This window comes from Sinohyriopsis cumingii, chromosome 15 (genome assembly GCF_028554795.1).
Source record: "Sinohyriopsis cumingii isolate HCF-2022 chromosome 15, ASM2855479v2, whole genome shotgun sequence".
Classification (NCBI taxonomy): domain Eukaryota; kingdom Metazoa; phylum Mollusca; class Bivalvia; order Unionida; family Unionidae; genus Sinohyriopsis; species Sinohyriopsis cumingii.
This window is the reverse complement of record NC_142975.1, coordinates 132,338,247-132,364,762: the sequence shown is the minus strand read 5'-3', so window position 1 is coordinate 132,364,762 and position 26,516 is coordinate 132,338,247. Positions and strand designations below refer to the sequence as shown.

Here is a 26,516-nt window from a genome sequence, read left to right as displayed (position 1 = left end):
TCCATCAATCTGTAATCTGACATTTTAAATGATTGACATTGCTCCACAGAGATTTCTAAATACAATTCTTATACGAGATATTCTAGTCATCATTGAGAACACATACTTTCTCATTACTTCCTGAAAACTGAATACATAATAGCTTACAAAAACACGTCAGACGCACTGTTCTATCTTGGAATGCTTAACAGAAAATGAAGCCTATTACTATGACTAATAACTAGCTTTCTTTTCACACATCCACTAACATTGTCCACAGGATCACAATAAACTGCAGGCAATACAATGTGAATACTCTAATTTTCATATTCAAAGAACAATTTGTAAATTTATGCAGAAGCATGTTCACATGTCTTTAATAATTTCCTTAAACCCATGATAGAAGGACTTTTCAAAAACATATCATCAGCAAAACTAAAATTGTTAGGACAACACATTTGGTGCCAGATGTAACGCCATGTGGCACTAACTCAGCTTGCAAATTAACTTATCTATGTATATATTCAATAACAAAGGGGAAAGAATACCTCCCTGCCTCACCACATTGGTTACATGGAAGGAGCTTAAAACTACACTTCCTCAATGCATATAGTACAACTGTTTGCCATACCAGTTAACTAGAGTATGAACTATATGTAGACAGGTACTTGCAACTTTTTTAAAGAGTGTCCAATGACTGACCCTATCAAATGCTAACCCCATGTTAGTATGATTTATCAATAACAAAATTTTCAAGATGGCAACCATGGCAGCCACTATTTAAGATCACAGTGACACCAATTTTATTTAGGACCAACTAGATACTGCAAGAAGTCTTCTGGTGAAAACCCCAATGTCAATATGACTTTCTGTTGAGCAGGGTAGCAGTAAGAGGATTTTCAAGATGACTGGCTGTATTGGATGTTAGATCTGCCTCCATTTTCATTTAAGACCAACTAGACACCATAAGATATACATTGGTTAAAGCTATAAGTTGAGATGAACATCTATGTAGGAGTAGTGATAACAATAATTTCACGATGGTTGCCACAGTGGCAATAATTCTGATCAGATTGGCACTATTTTCATTTAGAAATAACAAGACATCGTAAGAAGTCTTGTGGTGAAAACGCTATGTTGACATGACTTTCCTTTCGAGAGAAATAGCAATAGCAAGATTTTCAACATGGACAACATGGTGGCCACAATGAAAATAGCATAATTTTAATTTTTTGGACCATGCAAGTAAACACTGGCATAAGCCATTTTGTGCAAACCCAATATTGATGTGACCCACAATCTAGGAATTTCAAAACCCAATATTGATGTGACCCACAATATAGGACTTTCAAAACCCAATATTGATGTGACCCACAATTTAGGACTTTCAAAACCCAATAATGATGTGACCCACAATCTAGGACCTTCTAAACCCAATATTGATATGGCAAACAATCTAGGACATTCGAAACCCAACACCGATATGGCCAACAATCTAGGACTTTTGAAACCCAACACTGATATGGCCAACAATCTAGGACTTTCGAAACCCAATACTGATATGGCCAACAATCTAGGACCTTCAAAACCCAATATTGATATGGCAAACAATCTAGGACTTTCGAAACCCAATATTGATATGGCAAACAATCTAGGACTTTCGAAACCCAACAATGATATGGCCCCAATCTAGGACTTTTGAAACCCAATACTGATATGGCCAACAATCTAGGACTTTCGAAACCCAATACTGATATGGCCAACAATCTAGGACCTTCAAAACCCAATATTGATATGGCAAACAATCTAGGACTTTCGAAACCCAATACTGATATGGCCAACAATCTAGGACCTTCAAAACCCAACACCGATATGGCCCACAATCTAGGACTTTTGAAACCCAACACTGATATGGCCAACAATCTAGGACTTTCGAAACCCAATATTGATATGGCAAACAATCTAGGACTTTCGAAACCCAACAATGATATGGCCCCAATCTAGGACTTTTGAAACCCAATACTGATATGGCCAACAATCTAGGACTTTCGAAACCCAATACTGATATGGCCAACAATCTAGGACCTTCAAAACCCAATATTGATATGGCAAACAATCTAGGACTTTCGAAACCCAATACTGATATGGCCAACAATCTAGGACCTTCAAAACCCAACACCGATATGGCCCACAATCTAGGACTTTTGAAACCCAACACTGATATGGCCAACAATCTAGGACTTTCGAAACCCAATACTGATATGGCCAACAATCTAGGACCTTCAAAACCCAATACTGATATGGCCAACAATCTAGGACCTTCAAAACCCAATACTGATATGGCCAACAATTTAGGACTTTCAAAACCCAATATTGATATGGCCAACAATCTAGGACTTTCAAAACCCAATACTGATATGGCCAACAATCTAGGACCTTCAAAACCCAATAATGATATGGCCCACAATCTAGGACTTGAAAAACCCAATACTGATATGGCTAACAATCTAGGACTTTCAAAATGGCCACAATGGTATCCATATTAGAGGTCAGCTTACACAAGAACTAAACATTGCAAGGAGTCTTGCAGCAAAAACCCTATGTTAATATGACATTCCATTTATGAGTAACGCATAATATGATTTTGAAGCTGGCTAATGTGATGGACATCTTGCAGCCTCATTTTCATTTAGAAGCAATGAGATATCCCTTTCACTGAAAACCCCATGTCAATATGAATTAATTTACCATTCAGGAGAAGTAGTAATACCAAGACTTTCAAGATGGCTATGTGGGTACTATACAAGATGGTTCTGTGGGTACTATACAAGATAGCTCTGTGGGTACTATATGAGATGGCTCTGTGGGTACTATACAAGATGGTTCTGTGGGTACTATACAAGATGGCTCTGTGGGTACTATATGAGATGGCTCTGTGGGTACTATACAAGATGGTTCTGTGGGTACTATACAAGATGGTTCTGTGGGTACTATACAAGATGGCTCTGTGGGTACTATATGAGATGGCTCTGTGGGTACTATACAAGATGGCTCTGTGGGTACTATATGAGATGGCTCTGTGGGTACTATACAAGATGGTTCTGTGGGTACTATACAAGATGGTTCTGTGGGTACTATACAAGATGGTTCTGTGGGTACTATACAAGATGGCTCTGTGGGTACTATATGAGATGGCTCTGTGGGTACTATACAAGATGGTTCTGTGGGTACTATACAAGATGGTTCTGTGGGTACTATACAAGATGGCTCTGTGGGTACTATATGAGATGGCTCTGTGGGTACTATACAAGATGGCTCTGTGGGTACTATACGAGATGGCTCTGTGGGTACTATATATACAAGATGGCGATGTGGGTACTATACGAGATGGCTATGTGGGTACTATACAAGATGGCTCTGTGGGTACCATACAAGATGGACAAGCAGCACTATTTTCATTCACGAAAAACTAAACCATGGAATGAATGGGTGTGTACAGTTTCAGTCAGGAACAACTAACAATGGAATGAATGGGTGTGTACAGTTTCAGTCAGGGGCCAACTAAATCATGGAATGAATGGGTTTGTACAATTTCATTCAGACCAACTAAATCATGGAATGAATGGATTTGTACAATTTCATTCAGACCAACTAAATCATGGAATGAATGGGTTTGTACAATTTCATTCAGACCAACTAAACCATGGAATGAATGGGCATGTAAAGTTTCATTGCACCCTTTCAAGCAGTTTAAGAGTAGACACAACTTGTGCTAACAGAAGGATAACAAAGAAAAGGCCATCCTGTAAGTTCTGCTAGTCTATGACCAGTAGAGCTAACAAACACTACATGTAGTACATTAGACCAGTTTCTCATTTACCATAAAATTTATGAGACATGTTATGTAAGCTGCTTGCAGCATGTGACATAATATTTATCATCATTAACAAGAGTTTCAGATTGTAGCTGAGAGATAATATTAAGGGCTTTGCATTTCTCCATGCCAAGTATGATGTTACAATGTGATGTATGATTTTTATTATCTGACAATAAAAATGAACAGTATGCACTATAATGTATTATTATTATTATTACTATTAATATTATTATTTTCGTAAAAACCTGCAGGCTTGAGGATGCAGAATAGGTTTAATGCCCCCTTCTGCATGTTGTAAAAGGCAACTAATGAAGGCAAAAACTGCAGTAGTTCAATGGTTAGTGTCCTAGACTTCTAACCAAAAGGGTGTAGATTCAAATCTTACCATCAGATCAGCCAGGGTTGGTTACCATGGTGTGTCCTTGGGCAAGGGACTTTACACCAATTGCTTTGTCACTAAATAATGTAGATGTGTTCCTGTGGCATAAAATACCAAACCAATTATTCCAACTTTTTATCTAATTCCATATACTGGTTCAAAATCAGTTCTTACCAAAGAACTATGATCTTGCAAACAAACATAACTTTTTGCTTTTTATGTATGTTAATTTAAATGAACCTTTTCAAGAAAAAAATAGTTTATAGTTATTCAACTTGGTTAAAAAAAACAGTCAATTTTTTTCATTTCATTAAACCCTCAAGTGACCATTTTGCTTTCGATGGGATCAACATACGCATCATAAAAATATCCTTGTTATCCACACTTTATCAAAGCAATGAAAATCATGTTTATCATAAATATAGCATCATAAAATGTGTTTATCGTAAATGTAGCATAACAAAATGTGTTACATCATGTTTATCCTAAATACAGCATCATAAACTGCATTACAGCTGATTCCACTCTGACTTCCGCCACTGAAAAAATGAATCTTCTAAATGGTTCTCACTCTCAGATTCTGATCATTTGATTCAACCAGGTGATCCAAAGTCCCAAGGTCTGATGGTTACATGCATTGGTCAGGAAGAAATCATTGGAATAAAAGCAGCATTATTTACATACACCTAATACCGCATTCAAAATAAATCAATCAAAATTGTTAAGATTAGTGATTTCACAATGACACTAAATTATTGTCATTTAAATTGACTGACATATTTTGCAAAAATACTTTGACAGTAGATTGTAGTGAGTAGCACCCCTTGAATTTGATAGATGGCAGCATGGTACAAAGTGGTCCAGTATTACTACCTGTTTACTTTCTGCTTTACCATAAAGAGAGAACTGAGAACATCTTAATTTGCTTTAAAAATGCCTCAATGTTACAGATCATGGACAATGTCATCACTCAGACAGGAGTTAGAACAAAACAAGGAGATAAAGTATCGAGGAAAAAGAATGAATAGTTTCATATCAGCAAAAAACAAAATAATATGAGCCATTTCACACAATTAGTTTTCGGATTCTTTTCTACAGATGCTTTTTAAAAAAATTAAGAAATTCACATACCATTCAATGATTTGTTGTGAAGAAATCTTTAGATATTCAGTGGGTAGGATAATTTAGTCTTTAAACATGTCTCAACTTTCATGAAACTTTTTTTTTTCTTCTTCAATTCATTGTTTTCCTTCATAAAAGTAATAGCTAGTATGCTATTTATTATATATACAAATGAAGTTGTGATTGCCTAAAAAGACTGTGTAAAAAGAGAAACATTCACATTTCTTCTGACTACTAGACCAACTGCAAAACTAATGAATGGTTATTTTTTATTGTAGAGATTTCTTTTTAATGCTATAAATATTAAGAGTAAATAAAATATTTGCATTGTCAAAGTTGATATTCGGACTTGTAGTTTTTATTTTAAATCCCCAAAACTTGTTCCTTCCTGCTCAAGTTATTTTATGATGAGATAAATATTTTTAGTATTTTTTTAAAAATCTGACACGAGGATGAGCAATTGCGTCAGGCCATTCAGTTCAAAAGGATGTCTACTTTCTACTTATTTAGTATTCAATTTTATATTGTTACAAGAGACAAAATTTTTACCGTGATTTTGAAAATAATTTTGGGTTAAGACTATCAGAGTGTTATCTTTATTATGAGGGTGTATTGATTTGATATTAAGAGTATATATGTATGCTGAATTTTTCAAATGGCTTAACAGCACCCAACACATTCCAGGTTTTATAGAACAGTTTCCCAGAGAGAGGACAAGGATGGATCTATGAGTTCCTTATAAAAATTGCAGATAAGAAAATGAAGTAAATAGCATTAACTCTGGTTGGTGCTAAAGTCTGAATAGGAATACAAAATTTTATCCTGGTGAAGTATTAAATCTGAGGAGGGATGAAATATCTGAGGCTCCATCTATTGGGAAGGATAAATACAATATGGCCATGAATGAGCAGTTGAATACTGTATACCTGTTCACTTGAAAAACTGATACAGTTACGATGTATAAAAAAAAACATTTTGAAAACTAATCACCCTTTTTTGACATTAAATGGAAAAATATGTATTCAGTAATGATGACATAATGAAACTGTAAACACTGTATTTCTATGATGATATGCCCATCCTCAAAAGACAACCTCCAACCCTCAAAATTACCTTAACTGCTGACCTTTTTACCCATAAAACTTCAATAAGCTCCTTCCACACTTACCAGTGCTAGTCATTCACAATGTTTTGTCCAGGTCTGTGACTAAATAATGTTTTTGTACAGAAACCATTTATATCTTCTTTCAGAGATAGTGACCCCTGACCTTGGATCTTTTGACCCCCAAATCAACAGGCTTCTTCTTTATTCCAACAGCAAGCCATCCACAGTTTAGTAAATGTAGATGAATTTAAACTGAAGTTATTGTGTGATAATGATATACAGTCAGATAGATGGATGTTGGATGGGTGGACTACATCATAATAGTGTGTGTGCCACAACTTGGTGGGCATATACAAAATTGAATAAGAAAATTCCAGAATAATCTTGTTTTCAAATTTAATAATATTAACAGCATGTTTTTCATTTTCCAAAACTAAATAAAAAAAATGAAATTTGTCACAAATTTATTCTGACAGATACAAATATAATTATATTTATGATCTTTTAGCCATGTCTGACATGTCACGTATGATAATATGCTGAACAAAAGGGATGTTATGAAAGATGTACAGATGAAATCCAAATTTTTATTATGTTTTATTTGTCATCATATGGTAATGTGTTAACTGTATATACTTATCTGTAAGACTGAATCTTTTTTTATTTTGAATTTAAAATCATTCAAGCCCACTAAATATTTTATTTCTTCTTGTGTAAGTCTGTTTTATGTCTACTTGTCTTATCGCAGGGGTTGGCAACCTATGGCACATGTGCCACAAGGTGGCACGTCAAGAGGTTTTGTGTGACATGCAAAGGGCAGCCAAATATCTCAATTTTAACAGTGTTGCTCTCTAACTGGTGGCACATGCTCAATCATTTTGTAATTAATCTGGAAAAAGGTGGCACACTATGCAAATAGGTTGCCGATCCCATCCCTATTGGATAAATATCTTGCAAGGATGTTACCATCTGAATCACATTTTCCCTGCCGATTATACCAATAGCGTGGCTAGTAATTGCAGGATTCAGTGGCAACACTTCCTATTGATATCAAAAAGATTTATGTCAGCACAAAATGTTTTACAAGTTGTCAGCTATAGTGTAAGCTTAACCATACCACTTAGGAAAAGTGTTTAGATGACAACTTATACAACAAGCAACATGCACATAGCAAATTCATCTACTATAAGACACTGACCATCTAATTTTTGGGAAAGGGGGAGGGTTGCTGCAATTTTCTTTTGAGAGGAGATATTTTCTTTTATCCCAAGATATTTAATTTTATTCTTTCAAATAAAATAATGGGTATAACCTGGTGTTATTTTGCTATAAATAAGAGCAGGAAGAATTTTCTAGCTACTGACAGGTGGAAAGGTTTTTTTTTTAAAAGTGTCAGGCCCCTGCCCAAAAGAAATAAATTTTTGATCCCTAACATAATTGCAGTATACTGCGGTACATACTGTGGTATGTTCTGAAATACTGCTGTATACCATGGTACAAAATTTTTCATGGTAACCAGCTCTAATTATGACATCACAAATACAAAGTAAATGACTATATAAATAATAGGGGAGTAGAGTGAGTGAGACAAAAAGAGATAGCAAAATGTCACCTATTTTGGCTAGTTATTAAAGTCAGGTGCAAGGTAACATTTTAGTTGAAATCTACAATAAATCTTTTTCTATTTTATAATACATGTATGCAAGAGTTCTTAGAACTTACAAATCTCCAAGATAACATATTTTTTGGCACAACTGTGCTATCAATAGAAAGCAGTTTCACTTTTAGCTCTTTTTTCTATGTGATGTTATGGGCAGTGAAATAAACACGTCATCTAAGATGGCTTCTATACAGCATACCTCCACTAATACATAACAACCTGTCGCAGCAGATACTGAGGAGATCCCAGTGGAGGATCTGGATCCTGACTCAATGGGGGAAATGGGGGTGGCAACCTACCCCATAACTCAAGACACACACATCAAACATATACAAACACAGGGGAAGGTAGGGGCAGAGCTATGCAAATGATATGAGTAGTGGAAGTGCAGACTTTTTGTAGAACTTGAGGTAGCAGTGAGAATGGTGTTAAGGCATATACAAACAGATGTTCGCACTGTAAGCTAATTGCATCTCCTGTTCATGCTATCTGGTCTGACTAGAAAAGCACAGAAGGTTAGTCTGCTGTTGAGCCTGGTCATAAACAAGACCATAAGCTGCTTTCCACACAGTGAGAGAAAGGACCCTGTTTTACAATGCTGAAGAAACCATTCTGTGAGGACTGTTTTACCTGACCTGGACAGACTGTTCACTCATATGTACTTCTTCCTGTGGCTAACTCTGAGGATGATGTTCTCCAGGCTGCCCTGAGAAGAGGTTCTAGTCTGACTTGCTAAGAGAAGGGACATGTGTGCCTCCTTTTTGTCGCAGATACAACACAACAGACATGTTCTAGGAGGAAACCATGATACCTTGACCCATTACTCTGTTGAAAGCTAGAGATATGGCTTTCATTCCTGAATTGTTGATGTGCAGGGATTATTCATCCCAAGTCCAATGACCCTGGAGAATCATCCCCTCCAACTTTAAATAATCACCCCAACTAGAATTTAATGTGCCTGTGAACACATTGCAGTGGGAATCTGTCCTGATTCATCAATCCAGCACAAATGGTGAAAATCTGGTCCTAGAGAAATCAAAGCTGACAGAGAATCTGTGTGGTTCCCACCTTGAGAGAAAGAGAAACTGTAGAGGGCACATATGAAGACACTCAAAGGGGAACAAGGTTGTCAGCAGTGCTCAAGGTTCCCAATAAGGAAAGGCAAAGGTAAGCAGACATGTTTTGCTCATAGCACCTCTAGAATTGCCAGGATTTGACCCAGGCTAAGTTCTCATTCATAAGGAAGTTCAGCTCCATGTTAATGAAATCATGAAGTGGAATGAGTTGTAACTTTTTGAGGTTGGATAAAAGATCCAACAGAGTTACTGTTGACTAATAATGGAACAGATCCTGATGGAAGAACTGAACTTGAAAATTGCGGATCAGCCATTAATTGAAATATTGGAGAATCTGGGTTCACAGTAATTCAACGTAAAATACTACTATTCCCATAACTCATGTGAAGACTATTGGTGCAGAAGCAATTCCAAATGTCAGAACCCAGAATTAAAAAACCTCCAAGTCCAAGCAAACCCAAAGGTATTTTCTATGTGAAGGAAATATCATGATGTGTAAATAAGCCCTCTGAATGTTAATGGAGACCATCCAATCAGAGTGAAACACTGTGTTCCAGACTGAGGATACAGTATCCATCCTGCAATGCTCCTTCAAATGATGAAACTGGTTTAACTGGGAGAGATCAATTACCATACAACATTTCCCCCAGTTTTTGATGACCAGGACAATGCCAAAATAGTATGCAGGATGCTGATCATTCCAGAACTTCTTGACTTCCTACTTTTTCAAAAGGGTCTGCAACCATTCCCTTAATTTCACCAGCAAAGACTGGTAAAAGAACACAGGGGTCCTGCATAGAAAGGGTAATTCCCAAAACTGAAGCCAGTACCACTTTGCCCACAATAGAAAGCATACACCCAAAAAGAGGCCTGGGTGAGAACCTATGGAGTCATTTGCATTAGGAATGCACAGGAAAGGGCGTATATACATGGGCTGTCCCCCTCCACTTTCTTAGGAAAGGAAGGCAGGTTAGAGAACTTCCACTGCATGGATCTTTAGCGATTTCCATGCCATGAACCAAACTGTAGAGGTGGTCTTATTTGAGGTTATGATTTAGAGTCATGCTGCCTCAAGCACATGGACCCGAATGGGTGATTCACATTACTTCCTTCCCAACTGCAGAGGGCCAGAAGTGGGTCTGAAGAATCTATGCTAATGATCCTTCAAATCTTGTGAAGCCCATTGAAGAGGGTATTGGCTTGTAACTAAATAGCCCTTAGAAGGTCTTTACTTCCATTCAGTAAGACTTTCAAAGAGTCCAGTGCAATGTCATGGTGGAGGTACAGAAGTTCCACCAATAAAGCCATTGCAACAGAATGTGCATGCCATTATGTCACAGTCAGTTTCAAGCAGCATTTTAATACAGCTGGATTAAGTGTGGCCTCCATCAGCAAACCAAATGAGGCAGCTGAGAAGAGGTCAGCACGAGAAGATATGGTTACCCAATATGGGACTTTCTGCTCAATAGCTTTAATTGTTTTAATGGGAAGGTGTGCCCAGGTTCCAGTTGAGATATCCACTTGGGATGCACCTGTCCTTGTGTAATTAGGCTACTTGGGGAATGTATCCAGTAACTCGAAGCAGAGACTGTAAGTCTCAAGGTACAATGAGGACCATCCTCACATCGCCAAGCTATGCTTGGCCTGTCAGAATCCTCTGTGGTATTTCTTTGATCATTGAGAAATGAGGGAGAAGCAGGAAATCTGGTTGTTCTTGAATCCTGGGGATATTTTATAAATCTTCTTGGGTTGTGTGTCAGGTAGTTTCAGGCACAAGTCTGTGGGTACGAGGCTGTAAACTTCATTTACCACCTTATCAAAGGACCAGATTTCCTTCTCCATATTCAACTTAGAGGAGCTTGTGGGACTGATATGAGGCATCAAATCAGCTGTTTCTACCTCAAACTCAAGAAAGATAGATAGGAAATCATAATATAGTACACACTATCAGCAGAGTGACTAGGCATTATTATACCCTTTGGTGGAAGTGACACAGGAGTACTCTGCACTATTTCCTTTATCTCATAGTGTTTAGCAGAGGCTCTAAGTGTGTTATTAGTTCCAGGAGGAAAAAAAGACCAGATCACATGTCTTTCCTGGATGATGCTATACTTTTAGCCTTCTTGGCAGATGCCACTTGACAAAATGATGGCAGAACATGAGCCACATCATCACTTTTACTCTGAGTCCAGGGTCCTGTAGCCACATGGGGCTTAAGGGACCCACCTTCTCTAAGAATTAATTGGGATATTAGGAAAGGGGATATACTGATGCCATCGCCTTTCTTATTCCTGATCCACTAAGGAGACTCCCAATACTGTGTAGGGTGTGATGGTAAAGTGGGGAGAGTGAAAATTTTGCAACACGAATAGGATAACCAGTGGCTGGTAAATGGTATGATCTGACGAGTCACCATGAATTGACCAGACACTTTGGCAAACTGACTTATGCCCAATGCCTGCTGAGAAGAAATTGACTTGTGACCGGATTGGTCACATAGGGTATATTGTGAAATACAGTCACAATAGAAGTTGTACATCAGGAAAGAACTGGGCATTCAGATTTATTCCAATTTTGGGGTCATCCTCATTTCTTGTGTTCCTATTGTAAGTCTGATGATGTGTTTTATGTTGTACTTAGATATTATTCGAGAGGATTTTTGTTGTTGGTGGTGTTGTAGGGTTTAACGCCATTTTTCAGCACACGATAGGTTATACATGGCAGCCAGTATTAATGGTGGAGGAAGAACCCGGAAAATCCCCAGAAAGAACCACCGACCCTCAAGAAGCTACTGGCAAGCTTTCTCACATACCCACATTGGCCAAATCCAAGACTCGAACCTACGCAGACAGAGGTGAGATGGCAGTGATCGGTAACGGAGAGCGCTTTAGACCACTCGGCCACTCCAGGCCCCTTATTCGAGAGGAAAAACATTTGTTTGGACTGTTCAGTGGAAATAGAAAGTGTTCATTATTTGGATTATAATGTTATTCTGGAACTGTTGTGAATTATTCAAAGAAGTTCTGGACAACACCATCTTGACAACATCATGAATTTTGGAAGACCAGTACATTTCTGGTTTTGAAATTTATACAGAACTTTTCATAAATTTAGGACTTTCATAGAATTTTATCAGAATTATTCTGGACTGACTTCATAATACTGTTCCTCTCACATTTTCATTTATAACTTTGATAATTAAATTCTTTGTTAAGTTTGACAAAGCTTGTTGGTTTCGCTTCTTTCTGTTACTTAGTTTGTGACCACAGAGTTGTAACAATGGAATAAACAGAGATCTGAGCAGAGATACCGAATAGAAGAACACGAGCCCTTGTTTGTAAAATAAAGTAATTCAATCTATTACATTAACAGAATCAAATTGAAAATGACATTTGAGTGATATATTTTCTTTCAGAAATAAAATTACCAAATTTATAAGAAATGCAATCAGCCGTTCTGTTTATAACAATAAAACTAATTTTATCATGAAATCAAGTGAATGACTGAACTAACTGCCCAGCATGCCTGCATAACCTGGCTACATGCTTGTCGTTTCTAATTCAATGTTGGTGACAGGTCAGAGTTGCCATATTTCTTTTCCTACTCTTTCTCTCCAGCCTCCTTTCAGGTCATCAACCATAAGCTGGTTGTCTGCTCTCTTTGCACATTGTATGAGTGTATATATATATTCAACTGTTTTTGCCTTTAAAATAAATAAATATGCAGCCAAAATATTTGACAGGTTCTCCTCTTCTGGGGTCGAACAATACCCCACTCATGTTACATTAGATATCGTCTTATCATAATTCAACAAAACCTAAGGCTAATACAATCAGTCTGCAGTCTGACAGCTGATACACATATTTAGCACAAGAAAATGAATGTCTCTCATTAGTGGCTATCTGGTATCCCTGACTGAACTATAACACAATAAATCTTTTAATAAACTATTATGGCTTGCTGTTGACTTATAAATCACTAACTGGACTAAATGTTGGTCGCCAGGTGTTAATGCTAATACCTCCAATTCACAGTTAAAAGAATTCACAACTACACAAATGATTTAATGGAATTCACGTTTTGTCTTAGCTACATTACTTGTTAAGTAGCAATTTATTGACTAAACATTTCCAGCTATAGTAATATTAATCTCTAGGCAACATGATTAACATCATTTAAGATAAATTCACATGTCTCACAAATTTTCGTTACAAGACTAATACATGAAATTTCCAAAATACATTATTCCTATTACATATGAATGGGTAAATTCAAATAATTCTTTCAAGATCCTTATCAAAGGAATAATGTATGACATTCTTAGAATAAATGAATCATATAACATTCCAAGCAAATGAATGCAAACAATACATGTCAGTTTTCTTTAATTTATTTCCACAGATGTTTAAAACAGACAAAGACATGACCAAAAAAGTAGAGAAAATGTAAACATGATCAGAAAATTAATATCTGGTAGTACAAGCGTAGATGAATCTTTGGACTTTGGTGCAAAGTGGATTTTTGGCTTGATCTGATGTTTATTCTGAAAAATATTTTTTTTTTGCTTCCTATTAAAATATGCTCTACAAATATCAAACCTATGTGAAAATGTGACTGATATTTCAGCAAAATCACAGTGAACATTTTTTTACATTCACTCGTATGTCCATTTTCACTAAAATTATGGTATTTTAGGAGATTTTACCAAAATATCAGTGAAATTTTGTGATCGAAATTTCGCTGACTGCCAACATTTCTAAAAATATCAGTGGGAATATTTGTGATTGAAATTTCACTGAGAGTTTGTCAAAAATTCTAAAAATATAGTGATATTTTGTGATTGTAATATCACTAACATTTCAATAAAACGATATCAATAAGATATAATAAAATTTGTTTTTTGTTTCTTTTAAAATTTGAATGATTTTCAGCAGCATTTATATTTTCTGTTTCTGATAGCTGTAATTTTATTGTTTATTTTGGGCATAATAACTTCTTTCCACATCTTTCCTTGTTATATTTCTTTTTCAAATTTGTTGTTGTTGTTATTGTATTTTTGTTTAACTTCAATTGGATTTAACTGCCCTCAAATAAGTTTTCTTGTTTTCCGTTTCAAAACAGAATTTTCTATTTTCTCCTGACCTGAATCTGATTTTCCTTGATACGGACCCTTTTTAAATATTGTCTCTGAAACTTTTTAATAATGTTCTATCTGGTCCCATTCTGCAACAAGGTTTCTAATAAGTATTTGTTCCATTTATTATTTAACAGACGATCGCTGTAAAGAGCTTTCTGATTGGTCAAAATTTTGTACTTGCCCAACGAATTGTCACATAATGGAAACTGATGGCAATGAGCATACTTGTTAAAGATGGCGATTCAAAATTTCGAGTGGGATATGAGACTGAATAACCATTTGAAAAATGTGTGGCAATGAGAATAGCATGAATGCAAAGTTGATAGGAATGTAATTGGTCAATCTGTATGAAAACTGAATGCAAGCATTTTGCTTTTTGTGCCATATAGAGCTTTACAGTTGCAGCTAATATGCTAAATAGGACAAGGAATTGAACCAGGATGATTTTGAAGTTATGTAACTCCAAACTGATAAACTTTCAGAATTTAAGGAGGGACAATGTATAGATCACTGATGGGAATTGTTGCCAGATACCTATGTCCATCAAAGATAGTCCAATCTTTTTGGAATTTTCTTGGCACACAATTAGAATCATCTTTCAATAACGTGTGGCATTATTGTGTATATTATCAAATTATTCTAGGTGTGTTAGAATTTAGTGTACAATAGGAGTAATTATATCATGATAAACGTTTGCCATGGCTGGTTATAGAACAAGGACTAATTCAAGAGACCACAACAGCATCATAGTTGGTACACTGATCAAAAATCAAGTCTGCAGTACAAGTGACATAAGGCAGGCTCCTAGCATTTCTTCTTTTCATAATCAATGCCTCAAATGGATGCTTTTCTGTAATTTTGCATTATTTTCACAGCTTAATTTTTCAATGCAGATTAATATTTTATATTTTATATACGTTTATGTGTTCACGGATGCCTGTGCATATGTTCCAGGAATGATACTTTGATTTTTAAAATTCCTTAATTATTTAGAGTCAAGCCAGACTCTTCACATCATGTTGTATATTCTGTATATGTTGTACATAACAGATAGAAGGCCTCAAGGTAGATTAGTTCTGTAACTAATTGAGTTACCTTCTCTAAATAAAGTCTTCAGTAAAATACTAGATAATGATCAAAATTTTTGTGAAATCTCACAAAAGTTTTAGTCAAATTTTTTGTGAAACCTCTTAAATATTTCAGTGAAATTTTAGTGAGATCTCAACATACTTTCAGTGAAAGTTTTGGTCAAAATATTTGTGAAATCTCACCAAACTTTTCAGTGAAATGAAAAAGACTCAAGTGATGACATCATGGATTAGGTTTTGTATGCCAGAAAGAAAATGAGGACAAGAAAAACCTAAATATTCTTGATAAAGTCTGTCAAAATAAAATTTATGATCCATTTTAAAAATTATTGTAAATATTTATCATTGATTCCCAATAATGTCTAAGAATCATTAGGCAGTTCAATAGAAATCTGAAGATGATTTTTTATGGTTTAGGCAGAAAGTGCTTGAAAAACCCATCTGAAATCCAAGTTAATTACGCCTGGAAAATTTTGTACCGGATGGACTATTACCAAATTCCATATGAAATATTTACAAATTCCATATGAACCATTTAGAAATTCCATATGGTATATTTCCCATTTCCATATGGACTATTCACAAATTCCATATGGAATTTTAATTTTATTCCATATAGACAACCTACAAATCTCATGGACTAATTTGCACATTCCATGGGATTTTCCATAAAAAGTATGTAAGGAATCCATAACATTTCCATATGGATACACTGAAATCCATAAGAGTGGTTCAGGTATAGAATAAAAATGTCCATATGGATATATCTGTAAAATTATGTATGGATTCCATATCCAGTCCATATGGAAAATTTTGTACAGGTCATCAGTTAGAAGTGCATGCATGTACTTTATGTACCCTCTTATAAATTGGTACTAAAATGAACAGATGAGAGCAGTACCAAATCTGCAACAAAACAGACTTCAATGTTAAAATTCTCCCTAGATATTTAATTGGATCTATGTAATCATCAATAATTTTAAACAATTATAGTTTTTATACTTGTGCTTTCTATTAAGTTCAGGTGCAACAATGCCATGATGGACAAAGGTCAAATTTAGACAAATGGTCTGTGAAACAGTGTACCAAAAGCATGCATCTTAGTCAATGTAGCCAGGGTATCATAAAATTAATCTACACATCCCTGAAGACGATGTGTTTACAACAGGTTTGCCGATATTGTGTTAGCCTAATAGACAAAACCTTCTGCAATAGAGACCATGTCAAGAAATCCCACAATACACTACTGCCATTCATTAGAAGATGCAAGCCACAAGTCCATTTAAATGAGAGATTTTAAAGCATCCTGAAGAGGAAAAAAAACCAACAGACTCTGTGCAAAACTTGTTTTCCCCATGTGAACTTAAGAGCCAAAGGTAAAGTTAGTTATAGTGTTTGGAACAAAATTTGATAAATGTAGGTTTCACATTACACAGCAAAGAGATCGTGTTTCCAATACCTTCCAATAAATTCAAGCTTCAAGATCATAAAAACAACAAGAACATATTTCTCATTATCCAATATAGTCACAGGTTAAAAAGACCACTCTGGTGACCTAGTGGTTAGAGCATTCGCCTCAGATGCAGGAGGTCAAGGGTTTGACCTCTGGCCAAGTCATACCAAAGACATAAAAATGGTACTAGCAGTTGCCTCGCTGGGCCTCAGCATTAAGATGTTAGTGTTAGGACTGGTCGGCCTGGTGTCAGGATAATGTGAGTGGGTGGGACATCATGCTACATGTCCGCTTCATTATACTCCAGTGCTAGACATCACTATAAACTGCCACACTGCAGACATCATAGTGATATGACTGAAAAATTGTTAAAGCTATATTTAAAATCCAAATCACAAACATGCACACACATACACAGGTTAAGAGTGCCTTGAAAGGATTGAAAATCTACTGGCTCTAAAGAATTTCTACGAATCCAAGATATATCCTCAAGATCCATAAAAAAGAAGCCATAGTTCTTACATTTCCGTGTCACCAAAGGTTAAAAAAATGTAAAACAAAACACTTACAAAGAACTCGTATATCTGCCCTGGTGTAAAGGTTGGAACTGGCTTTACAACCTGAACCTTAAAGTCTCTCATGTAAACTTGAAACCTCTTCATGTCACTGCGCGAGATGAAGGTATGAATCTCAGATACATTCACAGTTATGTCAAATCCTCTTGCCTCTGCCTGGATCTTCTCCACAAAGTATACTTTGTTTCCATTACTTCCAGAGGAGTATTCAATCTAAAACAAAGAGTGAGATAGAAAACAAGCAATGAAAAGATTGCAATCATATTAAATATTTTAATGTGTGTAGTACATGACAAATGCCATTTGTGTCCATGATATACAACGAACAGAAATCCTGTGAATTCTGTACTATTCATGGGGTACAAATTTTCACGATTTTCATGGATATGTTGTAATGTATTTTGGGGAGGTGGAGGAGCTCATTTTAATTATATGTAGTTGTCACTATGTCATAGCTTACCCTTTTACATGCAGAAAAATCTCTTCCGTTTTGAGGTGAATAAATCCATCTACCAAAATGTAGAATTGTCAATAAGACATGGTCTACTCGTGCACCTCACAATGCCCATACACAAAACACTCATCCTTTTCATAGACAATGATTATGCCAGGCCAGAGTGGAATAGGAGGAGGGCGATTGGTAACAGTGACGTGTAAGTAATAGAACAGACCACAATCACTCCTTTACTTGAATTACTTAAATACTTGGCATCACTTGCAACCAAAGCAACACTTGTACGTCATTTAAATTACATTATCAATCCTGATGAAAAGCATTCTTATCTGTAATGTTAGCTAAATTGAAAAATCAAAAAACCTACCTCCCGATCCACAGCTCCTGGCAAAGGCTTGCCATCTATAAGGATTGTGTATGTGCCCTTTACAGGTTCTCCATAGGTATACCTGTAATAGTCAAAGACATCTATACTTAATAATTACCGTAATAAATTTTTTTAAAATAGGGTTTATTTTTTCACCCATGCGACAGAGGAATTATGGATTTGTGGTACTTATTATTTTATAATTAAATTGTGTGCATAGTCTTTTAATTCAAGACTTATTTAAAAGACTGTCCATAAATATTTTCCGCCTTGCATGCCAGTAATGTTGAAAGAAATTCTAATTTTACAAGGATATAATCACTTCATTAGCAAACCAATGAGTCATGACTTGTAAAAAGAAATCTTTATTTGTGAAAGAAAATACAGAATGTTTCCATTATTGTGCATTAAAAGTTCTGTTGCTTATTTATTCATCTAAATAACAACATTCTGAAACAGGCATTGACACTTTTATTTTCTAAATAACTTCATCAGTTTTGGAAATGTAATATTTGATGAACTGTTAAAGAGCTGCTGCAGCCATGCATTAATTTCTGCCTTCAGGTCAAATGCACGTAAGGTCTATATAGGAAAATCCTGATAAGCTGATCAAGCTCATCAAACACATAATCAGCTTTTTAAACTTGTTTTAATCAAGTTCTGATGCAAAAATCTTAACCCGCACTCAACACTTGAAATCATTATTTCACGTACACGAGATCTGATGTATTTGGAAATGCATCAGTAAATCCTTCTTCATCAATCCACTAAAGTTTTAAACTACCATTTCTGTAACGATTGCCCGCTCATGCCAAACAGCTTTTATAGTAACTGGTGGCTCAACATCAACGTCCTCATTCTTTTCTCCAGTGATCAAGCAACATTTATAATTATTTGCTTCATTATCTTCCAATGTCCAACATGATTGCTGGATAAATGGTTGTTTCAAAGGTAATAAATGCATCAAACATCTTGCTGTTTGGAAAACAGTCTTCAGTACTGATATAGAGAATTCTGGCATATTTGACTGCTTTTGGTTTTGTCTTGTAAGGCTCTTTTTAAGTTAAATCAATTTGTCACTTTCACAAGCTGCCTCTAGACACTTAAATAAGTTGGTCCCACAACATGGATTCTCTGTGAAGTATTGGAATTGAAATAACTGAAGAAAATGCATCAATAACATCATGCATTTATGTATAACAATAACATCATGCATTCATGTATAACAATAACATCATGCATTTATGTATAACAATAACATCACGCATTTATGTATAACAATAACATCATGCATTTATGTATAACAAAGATCTTTAGTCAGTTAGTCAGTAACATTTTGCTTAACACCAAAAATGTCACACAAAAGAAATCTGTATGATGTCAGGGCATTAAATACTGAGTTGGCTTTGATCTCTGAATCAGAGTGTAAAAGCAAAATCAAAGTGCCACAAAGCTCAGTTTCACAATGTCTACTAGATCCTGCCAGAATGTTAGAACTGATTATGTTATTGAATTGTTTTGTAAAGACATGTCCAAGAAATCCAAATAGTAACTAATTTCTGAGATAGACTTTGCCACATCCATGCAAACAAATGCAAGAGGGTCAGCTACACAATGCATCTCAAGCAAGTGCTGTGATCACGTCTTCAAAAACTCACCTACATCATCATTCTTGTCCATAATAAAACAAAACATGAGCTTCATCAGATAACATACCATACACAATTTCCTTGAATATTCCTATTCAAAGTAATATGAGGCATTGAAGCTTTGTGGTTAGTATCTTGGATTCCAATACAAGAGTACCAAGTTCAATTCCCAGGTGTGGCCAGGTCAGCTGCTATGCTGTTTCCCCTAGCAACACACTTAACTCTCACTGCCCAACAAAACAAATAAACCCTCCTAGCCAAACACACTAAAGCAGACAGAACCCAAGAATACCACATTGTTACTCTGTGTGTCTGATGCACACAGATCCAAATTTTCCTCTTGTTAAGTCAGCAGTCATGCAGTCATACTAGATGCATCAGCTGAAGGTAAATGATTTGTTTTTTAAAAAAGTATGTAGTTTCTGGGAATGGTATGCTAATTTCAATCTTGCAATATTTACCTGTTATTACTGCATAACTTCCTTTTTCCAAATGAACATACCCTGGACAATATGATAAGAATTCATCTAACCCATAACCTGCTCATAGGCACTGTCCTTAGTTTATATTTCTGGATAGAGCCCAAACTTGAGGGGCATCAGTGAAGGGTAGGAGGCGGGAATCTGGCAATATCAACGGGCAAGTATTACACCATTAAAATTAGTTCCCCCCCCAACAAAAATCCATTTTAATCTTAGTTATACAAAGCCTGTTGCTATTGCATAGCTGCATTTGTAATATTTGGATGGAAGCTAATGATTCCATAAAATGGTGAAGTAAAATGGAAGGTATAATCACCATTACTCCAAAAGTATACACTTCTGTTGGATGCTATCTGCATGAGCCACTTTCTTTTGGACACAAAGAAAAATATGCCCTCACAATGGTGAGTCAATGAGTCATCATATGCTCCAGAGACAAATGAGTACCAATAGTTCAAGCCTCATGGACTTCAATCTTCACGAATCAAAGGTCTCCCTTGATATGGGACTCATTAGCTGTCCTGATTGTTCTGGTAGTCCACCACTAAATAGTGGCAGACAAAATATCAGCTGATATTTCCTTTGAACCACAGACAGATGCTAAGGACACTACAAATATAATCTTGAGGATAAGATTTTCAAAAGAACCATCACCCAAAAGTCATTTTAGTTTGAGACCACATGATACACATGAGATTCTATCAAGGCATTAATGAGCACAGGACTAGTCTTGGCAGCTCCAAACACCTGATAGGTAAGCTATATGACAGAATCAACCAATGGCTGGACCATTTGAAAATGTCACTGTATTGGATTAGACGTTTTATAGCCCTTGATAGTAGAAACTAAGCATCATCACTCGTCAAAAAAGGTAACAAATTCAGCCACTACATTCAAAGAGGGACAGCTAAGATTAACACATTACCTACAGCACCAATCACAAATAGATTCTCCACTTGGCATCATAGACCTTGAATGCAGGTTGCCTCCTGGACTGAACAATTCACTTGGCAACTTTGTTTGAAAATTTGTCCCAGTGGGAAGATCCCTTGCAATGAGTCAAGCATGAAGGTAGATAATCCACAGGCTGTTGTGAAAGAGAGAAATCATGTTTTTGCACAAGGAAGTCCCTCCTCTGGGGTAGTGACCTGGGCTGGTCTAACAGCATGTCAAGAAGATCAGTAAACCATGACAGTTGAGGCCACAGAGGTGTTATATTTTAAAAAATGTGCTCATCACTGGATGTCATTATTTTCTTAAGCACTTGTGGAATAGTCATCAAAAGTAGGAAGGCATAAGTGAACAGACAATCCCACTTCAGGCTATAGGCATTCACTGCCCAGGATCTCTGGTCTCGGTCATGGCAAATATAAAAGGTGAGCTTGTTCTTTCATTTATCATAGACAAGTCCAATAATTGTCTCACCTACCCACAAAGAAATTACATTTCATTTTAATGTCTGTAATACCCTACGTGTCATTTGCATAGCTGAATTAGTGCATTTGGTGGTAGGCAGATGATGCCACAACTGGCAAATAAGAAACAAACAAGGAATAATCAACCTCACAGAAGACCAGGAGACCACTGTAGGAGATGGTTGGCTTTTTATGGGTTTAATGCTCTTTTTCAGTACATGTTATTGTTAGGCTATACATGGTGGCCAGTATATTTGTGGGGGTGTGATATGGATTTTTAACGTAGCTTTAACAATTTTTCAGTCATATTGCTACGATGTCTGCAGTGTGACAGTTTATAGTGATGTCTAGCACTAAGGCATCATGCTGCAGATACGTAGCATGTCCCACCCAGTCATATTATCCTGACACCATTCCAACCAGTCCAAACACTAACCTCTTTATGCTGAGAGCCAAGTAAGGCAGCTGGAAGTACCATTTTTATAAGTCTTTTGGTATTACAATTTATAGAGTAATTATGGTAAGCAATACGATATTTCCTTGTGTATCGAAACATTATGCTTCAGATATGATCACTTAGGTCGCTTCCACCATGCTTAATGGTGATGACCACTCACGACTTTTCATCCCACTAATTTCTTTCAGTGAATGTTCTGAATTTTAGTGGATGAATTTTAGGTTATTTCTGTCATTTAAATCTTCTTTTCTGTAATAATACATGCACATATGGATGGTCACCTTGACCTTTTACTCATTAATTACATTATATGACAAGTCCAGAAAATGCAGCAGCTCACACAGGCTGTCATCCAGGATGCAACTATACTGATAAATATAGGTCTGACCAGGAGTCCTCCAGAGAAGAAGTGACAACAGCCATGTGTTAGCTATAACGGATGTCAGAGCAACACCAATTTTATTGACAACCAACCTTACCTTAAAATAAACGTCTGTGGAAGGTTTCATGGCAATCCTCAAATTAGGATAAGCAGTGAAAACAAACTTACACTTACAGATGAACTTATAATGGATGATGTACAACAGGCTATCCCACAAGATTTTATGGTCTTTGAGCTAAAAACTAGTGGTATGAGGGGCTGCTGTAATGTTTATAGACTCCAGTACAGACCCTAGGGCAATCATTCAATCATAGTGGGTTTTTAACTAACATGTCCAGGAGATAAGCTTTCACACCTCTTTCATCTACAGCTTGGTGCCAACAGAGTATTTAAAAATTGGGAAAACATCATGACCAAATAAATGCATAGGGTAATTATGAACTCATTATGTCAAATGCCAAATTAGCAAATGGTCATTACAGTCTTGATCTCATTCATTGGTCATGTATTTGCTGGCCATCTGGCAAATATGGTGATTTTAGGATCCCTGATGCAAGCACTCACATGATCATAATCACTGTAACATTAAATACACAAATGCATAGAGTTTCCGTCTTTAAAATCTTGAGGACAGATTAATAAAGCATTAACGGTGGCAGTAACTGACTTTGCTGTTCGCACTAGTTCATTGAACAGTGGTGATGTAAACAATGTTAGTGCCCATCGCTGCACTTGTAAGAGAATGGATGGTACTGTTCTTCTAGTTTCCTCAACTGTCTTGCTGAATTTGCTTTGCATTAAAAATGGTTTATTTGCATCTGCCCCCAAAGGAGGGTGTTGTTACTATGTTGACAGATAACCAAAATTACTTGAGTCAATATGGTGTCTACAGTATGAGCACAATTAAAAAATGTTCCAATTTGCTCCACTTTGCTCCTGTGCTTCAAACAGTCAACTTGATCAACCAGGAGTTCTGAAATTTAGCTTCGATGGACTATGGTTGCTTTACAAATCATTATTTCTTCTTTAAATCACAGCTGCCTTTCACCATTTTGCCTTCAAAACTGAATCAAGGTAACAAATTGTCATAACCGTGATTCCTTTAACACCCATCTATGATTACCTAACTTCCAACAAATCAGACTGCTCCACTTGTGTACTTTACCTATGCAAATTAGAATAATGGGCTTTCCCAAAATAATGCTGAAAGGATAGGTAAACACAACATCATCCTAGGTATTATCAGTTGCAATCTGTGAAATTGTGATTGGTTATCACTGACCACTATTTACAGTTTAATCACCTTTATAACAATGAACTGTAAATCTGCCCAGTGGTGATAGTTTTCCATAAGCATTAAGTGTGAAACTATGTGAATCATGAAAGTTTACTGTTGAAATGGCTACAGCTTACAGGCATTTATAACACCATCAAGAAATGTCTTTCTCTATTTTTAAAAATTTAAAAATAAAATTTGCTGAAAATTGTGTCTTTTATAAAATTAACAGTGTTTGGTATGTTGAGAGCACAACAAAAACATGTTTTTCACGTGATACATGGTCTGTCAGGTATGCCTTTCTCTCTACAAAATCCTGTAATTTGAAAACCAAATTTTCCTCTGGCTAGGAGAATATAACCCCTGTCTTCTATAGACCCTGCACATGATTCATGCACACCTCCTGAAGCATGAACCTTGACCAAAGTTCATACTCAGCTCAGTGTCCACTGACAGTGGAACACATTCTTCTCTATTATATTGACTTCAATCCTGTGAGATGTTGGTTTTCTTTATCTGAACTCAATTAAGAACTGTCCCATGATGTAACATTAGGAAAAATTTTGGACTTTTTGAATAAATATAGTTTATATAACAAAGTTTATATATTTGAAGAAATTGTCTTGTTCCTTTATCTTTCATTTTACAAACCATGTACAGATTGTGAATAAAATTTACCTTTTATCTTTCATCCTATAGTTTTACATGTTTACCTTTATCTTTATCTTCATATAGTTTTTTCGCAATTCTTTATTTTGACATCTTAAGAACCAAACTTTTAATTGGGACCATATAGCCAGTGTTGTGCCAATATGCTGATCAACCCAATGCATGCATACCTATCCTAAACATTACAGGATACAAAACTGTTTGCCTGAACTATTTATCTTTTTTCAGCCTTACTGACCTTGACCAATGAACCCCAAAATCAACAGCAAACCATTCACACAATTTAGTAATTTACTTCGTGGACTTTTGTTGTAATAACTCTACCCTTGACTTTGGATCATTTAACCTCCAAAAAAAGTGTCCTCCTTGTCTCAAATGCTAGCCATCTATGAAGTTTAGTCACAGCATGGTAAAGAACTTTTTAGATATTTTTTGGAAATAATTTTTCCTCATTTCAGCCTGTGACCTTGACCTTTGACTTTTGATCCCAAAATGCATACACATCTTCCTGGTCTGAGATGCAAGTTATCCACAAGGACTGGTCAAAGTCGGTGGCAAAAAACTCGAAAAAGTTATGCAGAAATAATTTTTCTTAAAAGTCACTGTGACCATAATGTTTTAGCTTCTGACCCCAAAAAATATGTCTCTCTCTCATCTGAAATGCAAGTAAATTATTATAAAGTTACTTTATAGAAACAGTTAAACTTCTTTCATTTCCTGAGAACTTGGCCTTTGATCCAGAAATATATAAAAATCTTCCTTGCTCCAAATTCAAGCATAGCAAAGATTTTGCCAATGACAAATGGTGCAGAACTTGACTCAGTGTGCAGGAATGAACAGGGAACAGATGGATGGAGGCATGTCTGGAGACACAGATCGGTAGACAACATCATAGCATAATATGCTCTGCCCTTTGGTGGCTTTACATAAAGCATTCAGCCTACAGAGTTATAGCATATCAGCAGAACATCTCAATTTAGATAATGGAAGATGATCTAGAACACAAATTGCTGTCCAGAAATGAAATCAGGAGTTGATGGATGAACAACATCACAACACAACACACTCCACCTTGTAACCAGTGTATAAAAGGCTACACAGTGATAAACAATGGAAAATAATTGTCCCTATTACGAAAAAATATGAATCACTTGAAGTCTTATAAACTACACAGCTGATACAATACATGAACTGCTGTTAAAATTGTATAACAACAATCCAAGAATGTGAAAATTATCATGTGTGTCACCTTAGGATGTTCTTGCAGCATTTCCGTCATATTTTGTATCTAATTCTCCACAATTTGTCTTTATCAAAGCTTCGAAGGTACAAAGCATATTTTACAAATGAAGAGCAAGTGATAAAAAGAAATACAAGATAAAAATTAATCTAACTGGCACCTGCAGAAAAAAGACCATATTTCATACAGCAGAAAATGATGCAGCCATGTTCTTCCAAAACTATCTGTTTGTATGTTATTCTGCTACATTAAGGAATGAACTGAGTCGTTCAAAGTGGGTCAGCCTGAAATAAGTTTCTAACCTTTTTTGCCTTGAAACATGCTTGAAGGTGGCATAAAAAGGTTGTCTAATATGGTTTGAATTTTTATTTGGTTCTTATCAATCCAGAAATATGTTAAACCAGACTCAAACGCCATATCGCAAGGATCTTGCAACTCTGCAGAAAAGCCCTTTAACTTTGACCTCAGTTCTAAAGTGGACTCCATCACAAAAAAACTAGGGATTAACAGAACTAATGTAACATCATCTAGCTGAATGCTAATACTTCACTTACATGGCTTCAAATTCTCCTTTCAGTGTGATGCTACCACTGCCATCCATTACAACAAACTCTGGAGTCAGTTTCAAACTCACATCAAACTTTGGCAAAACTAAAAAGGAAAGGAAATAAATT

General features: G+C 36.0%; 1 protein-coding gene across 2 annotated transcripts in view; it reads right to left on the bottom strand.

Moving 5' to 3' along the window:
* LOC149782797 (CD109 antigen-like) overlaps window positions 1–26,516 on the bottom strand; it is a 642,407-nt gene that overhangs the window by 438,893 nt on the left and 176,998 nt on the right. For both annotated transcript variants that reach the window (XM_089934311.1, XM_089934312.1), the window contains exons 10-12: window positions 26,397–26,493; window positions 18,273–18,354; window positions 17,446–17,664 (exon numbers count right to left, since the gene is read on the bottom strand). In XM_089934311.1, coding sequence (XP_089790437.1) covers window positions 17,446–17,664; window positions 18,273–18,354; window positions 26,397–26,493 — 398 coding nt within the window. The remainder of the gene's footprint in view (window positions 1–17,445; window positions 17,665–18,272; window positions 18,355–26,396; window positions 26,494–26,516) is intronic.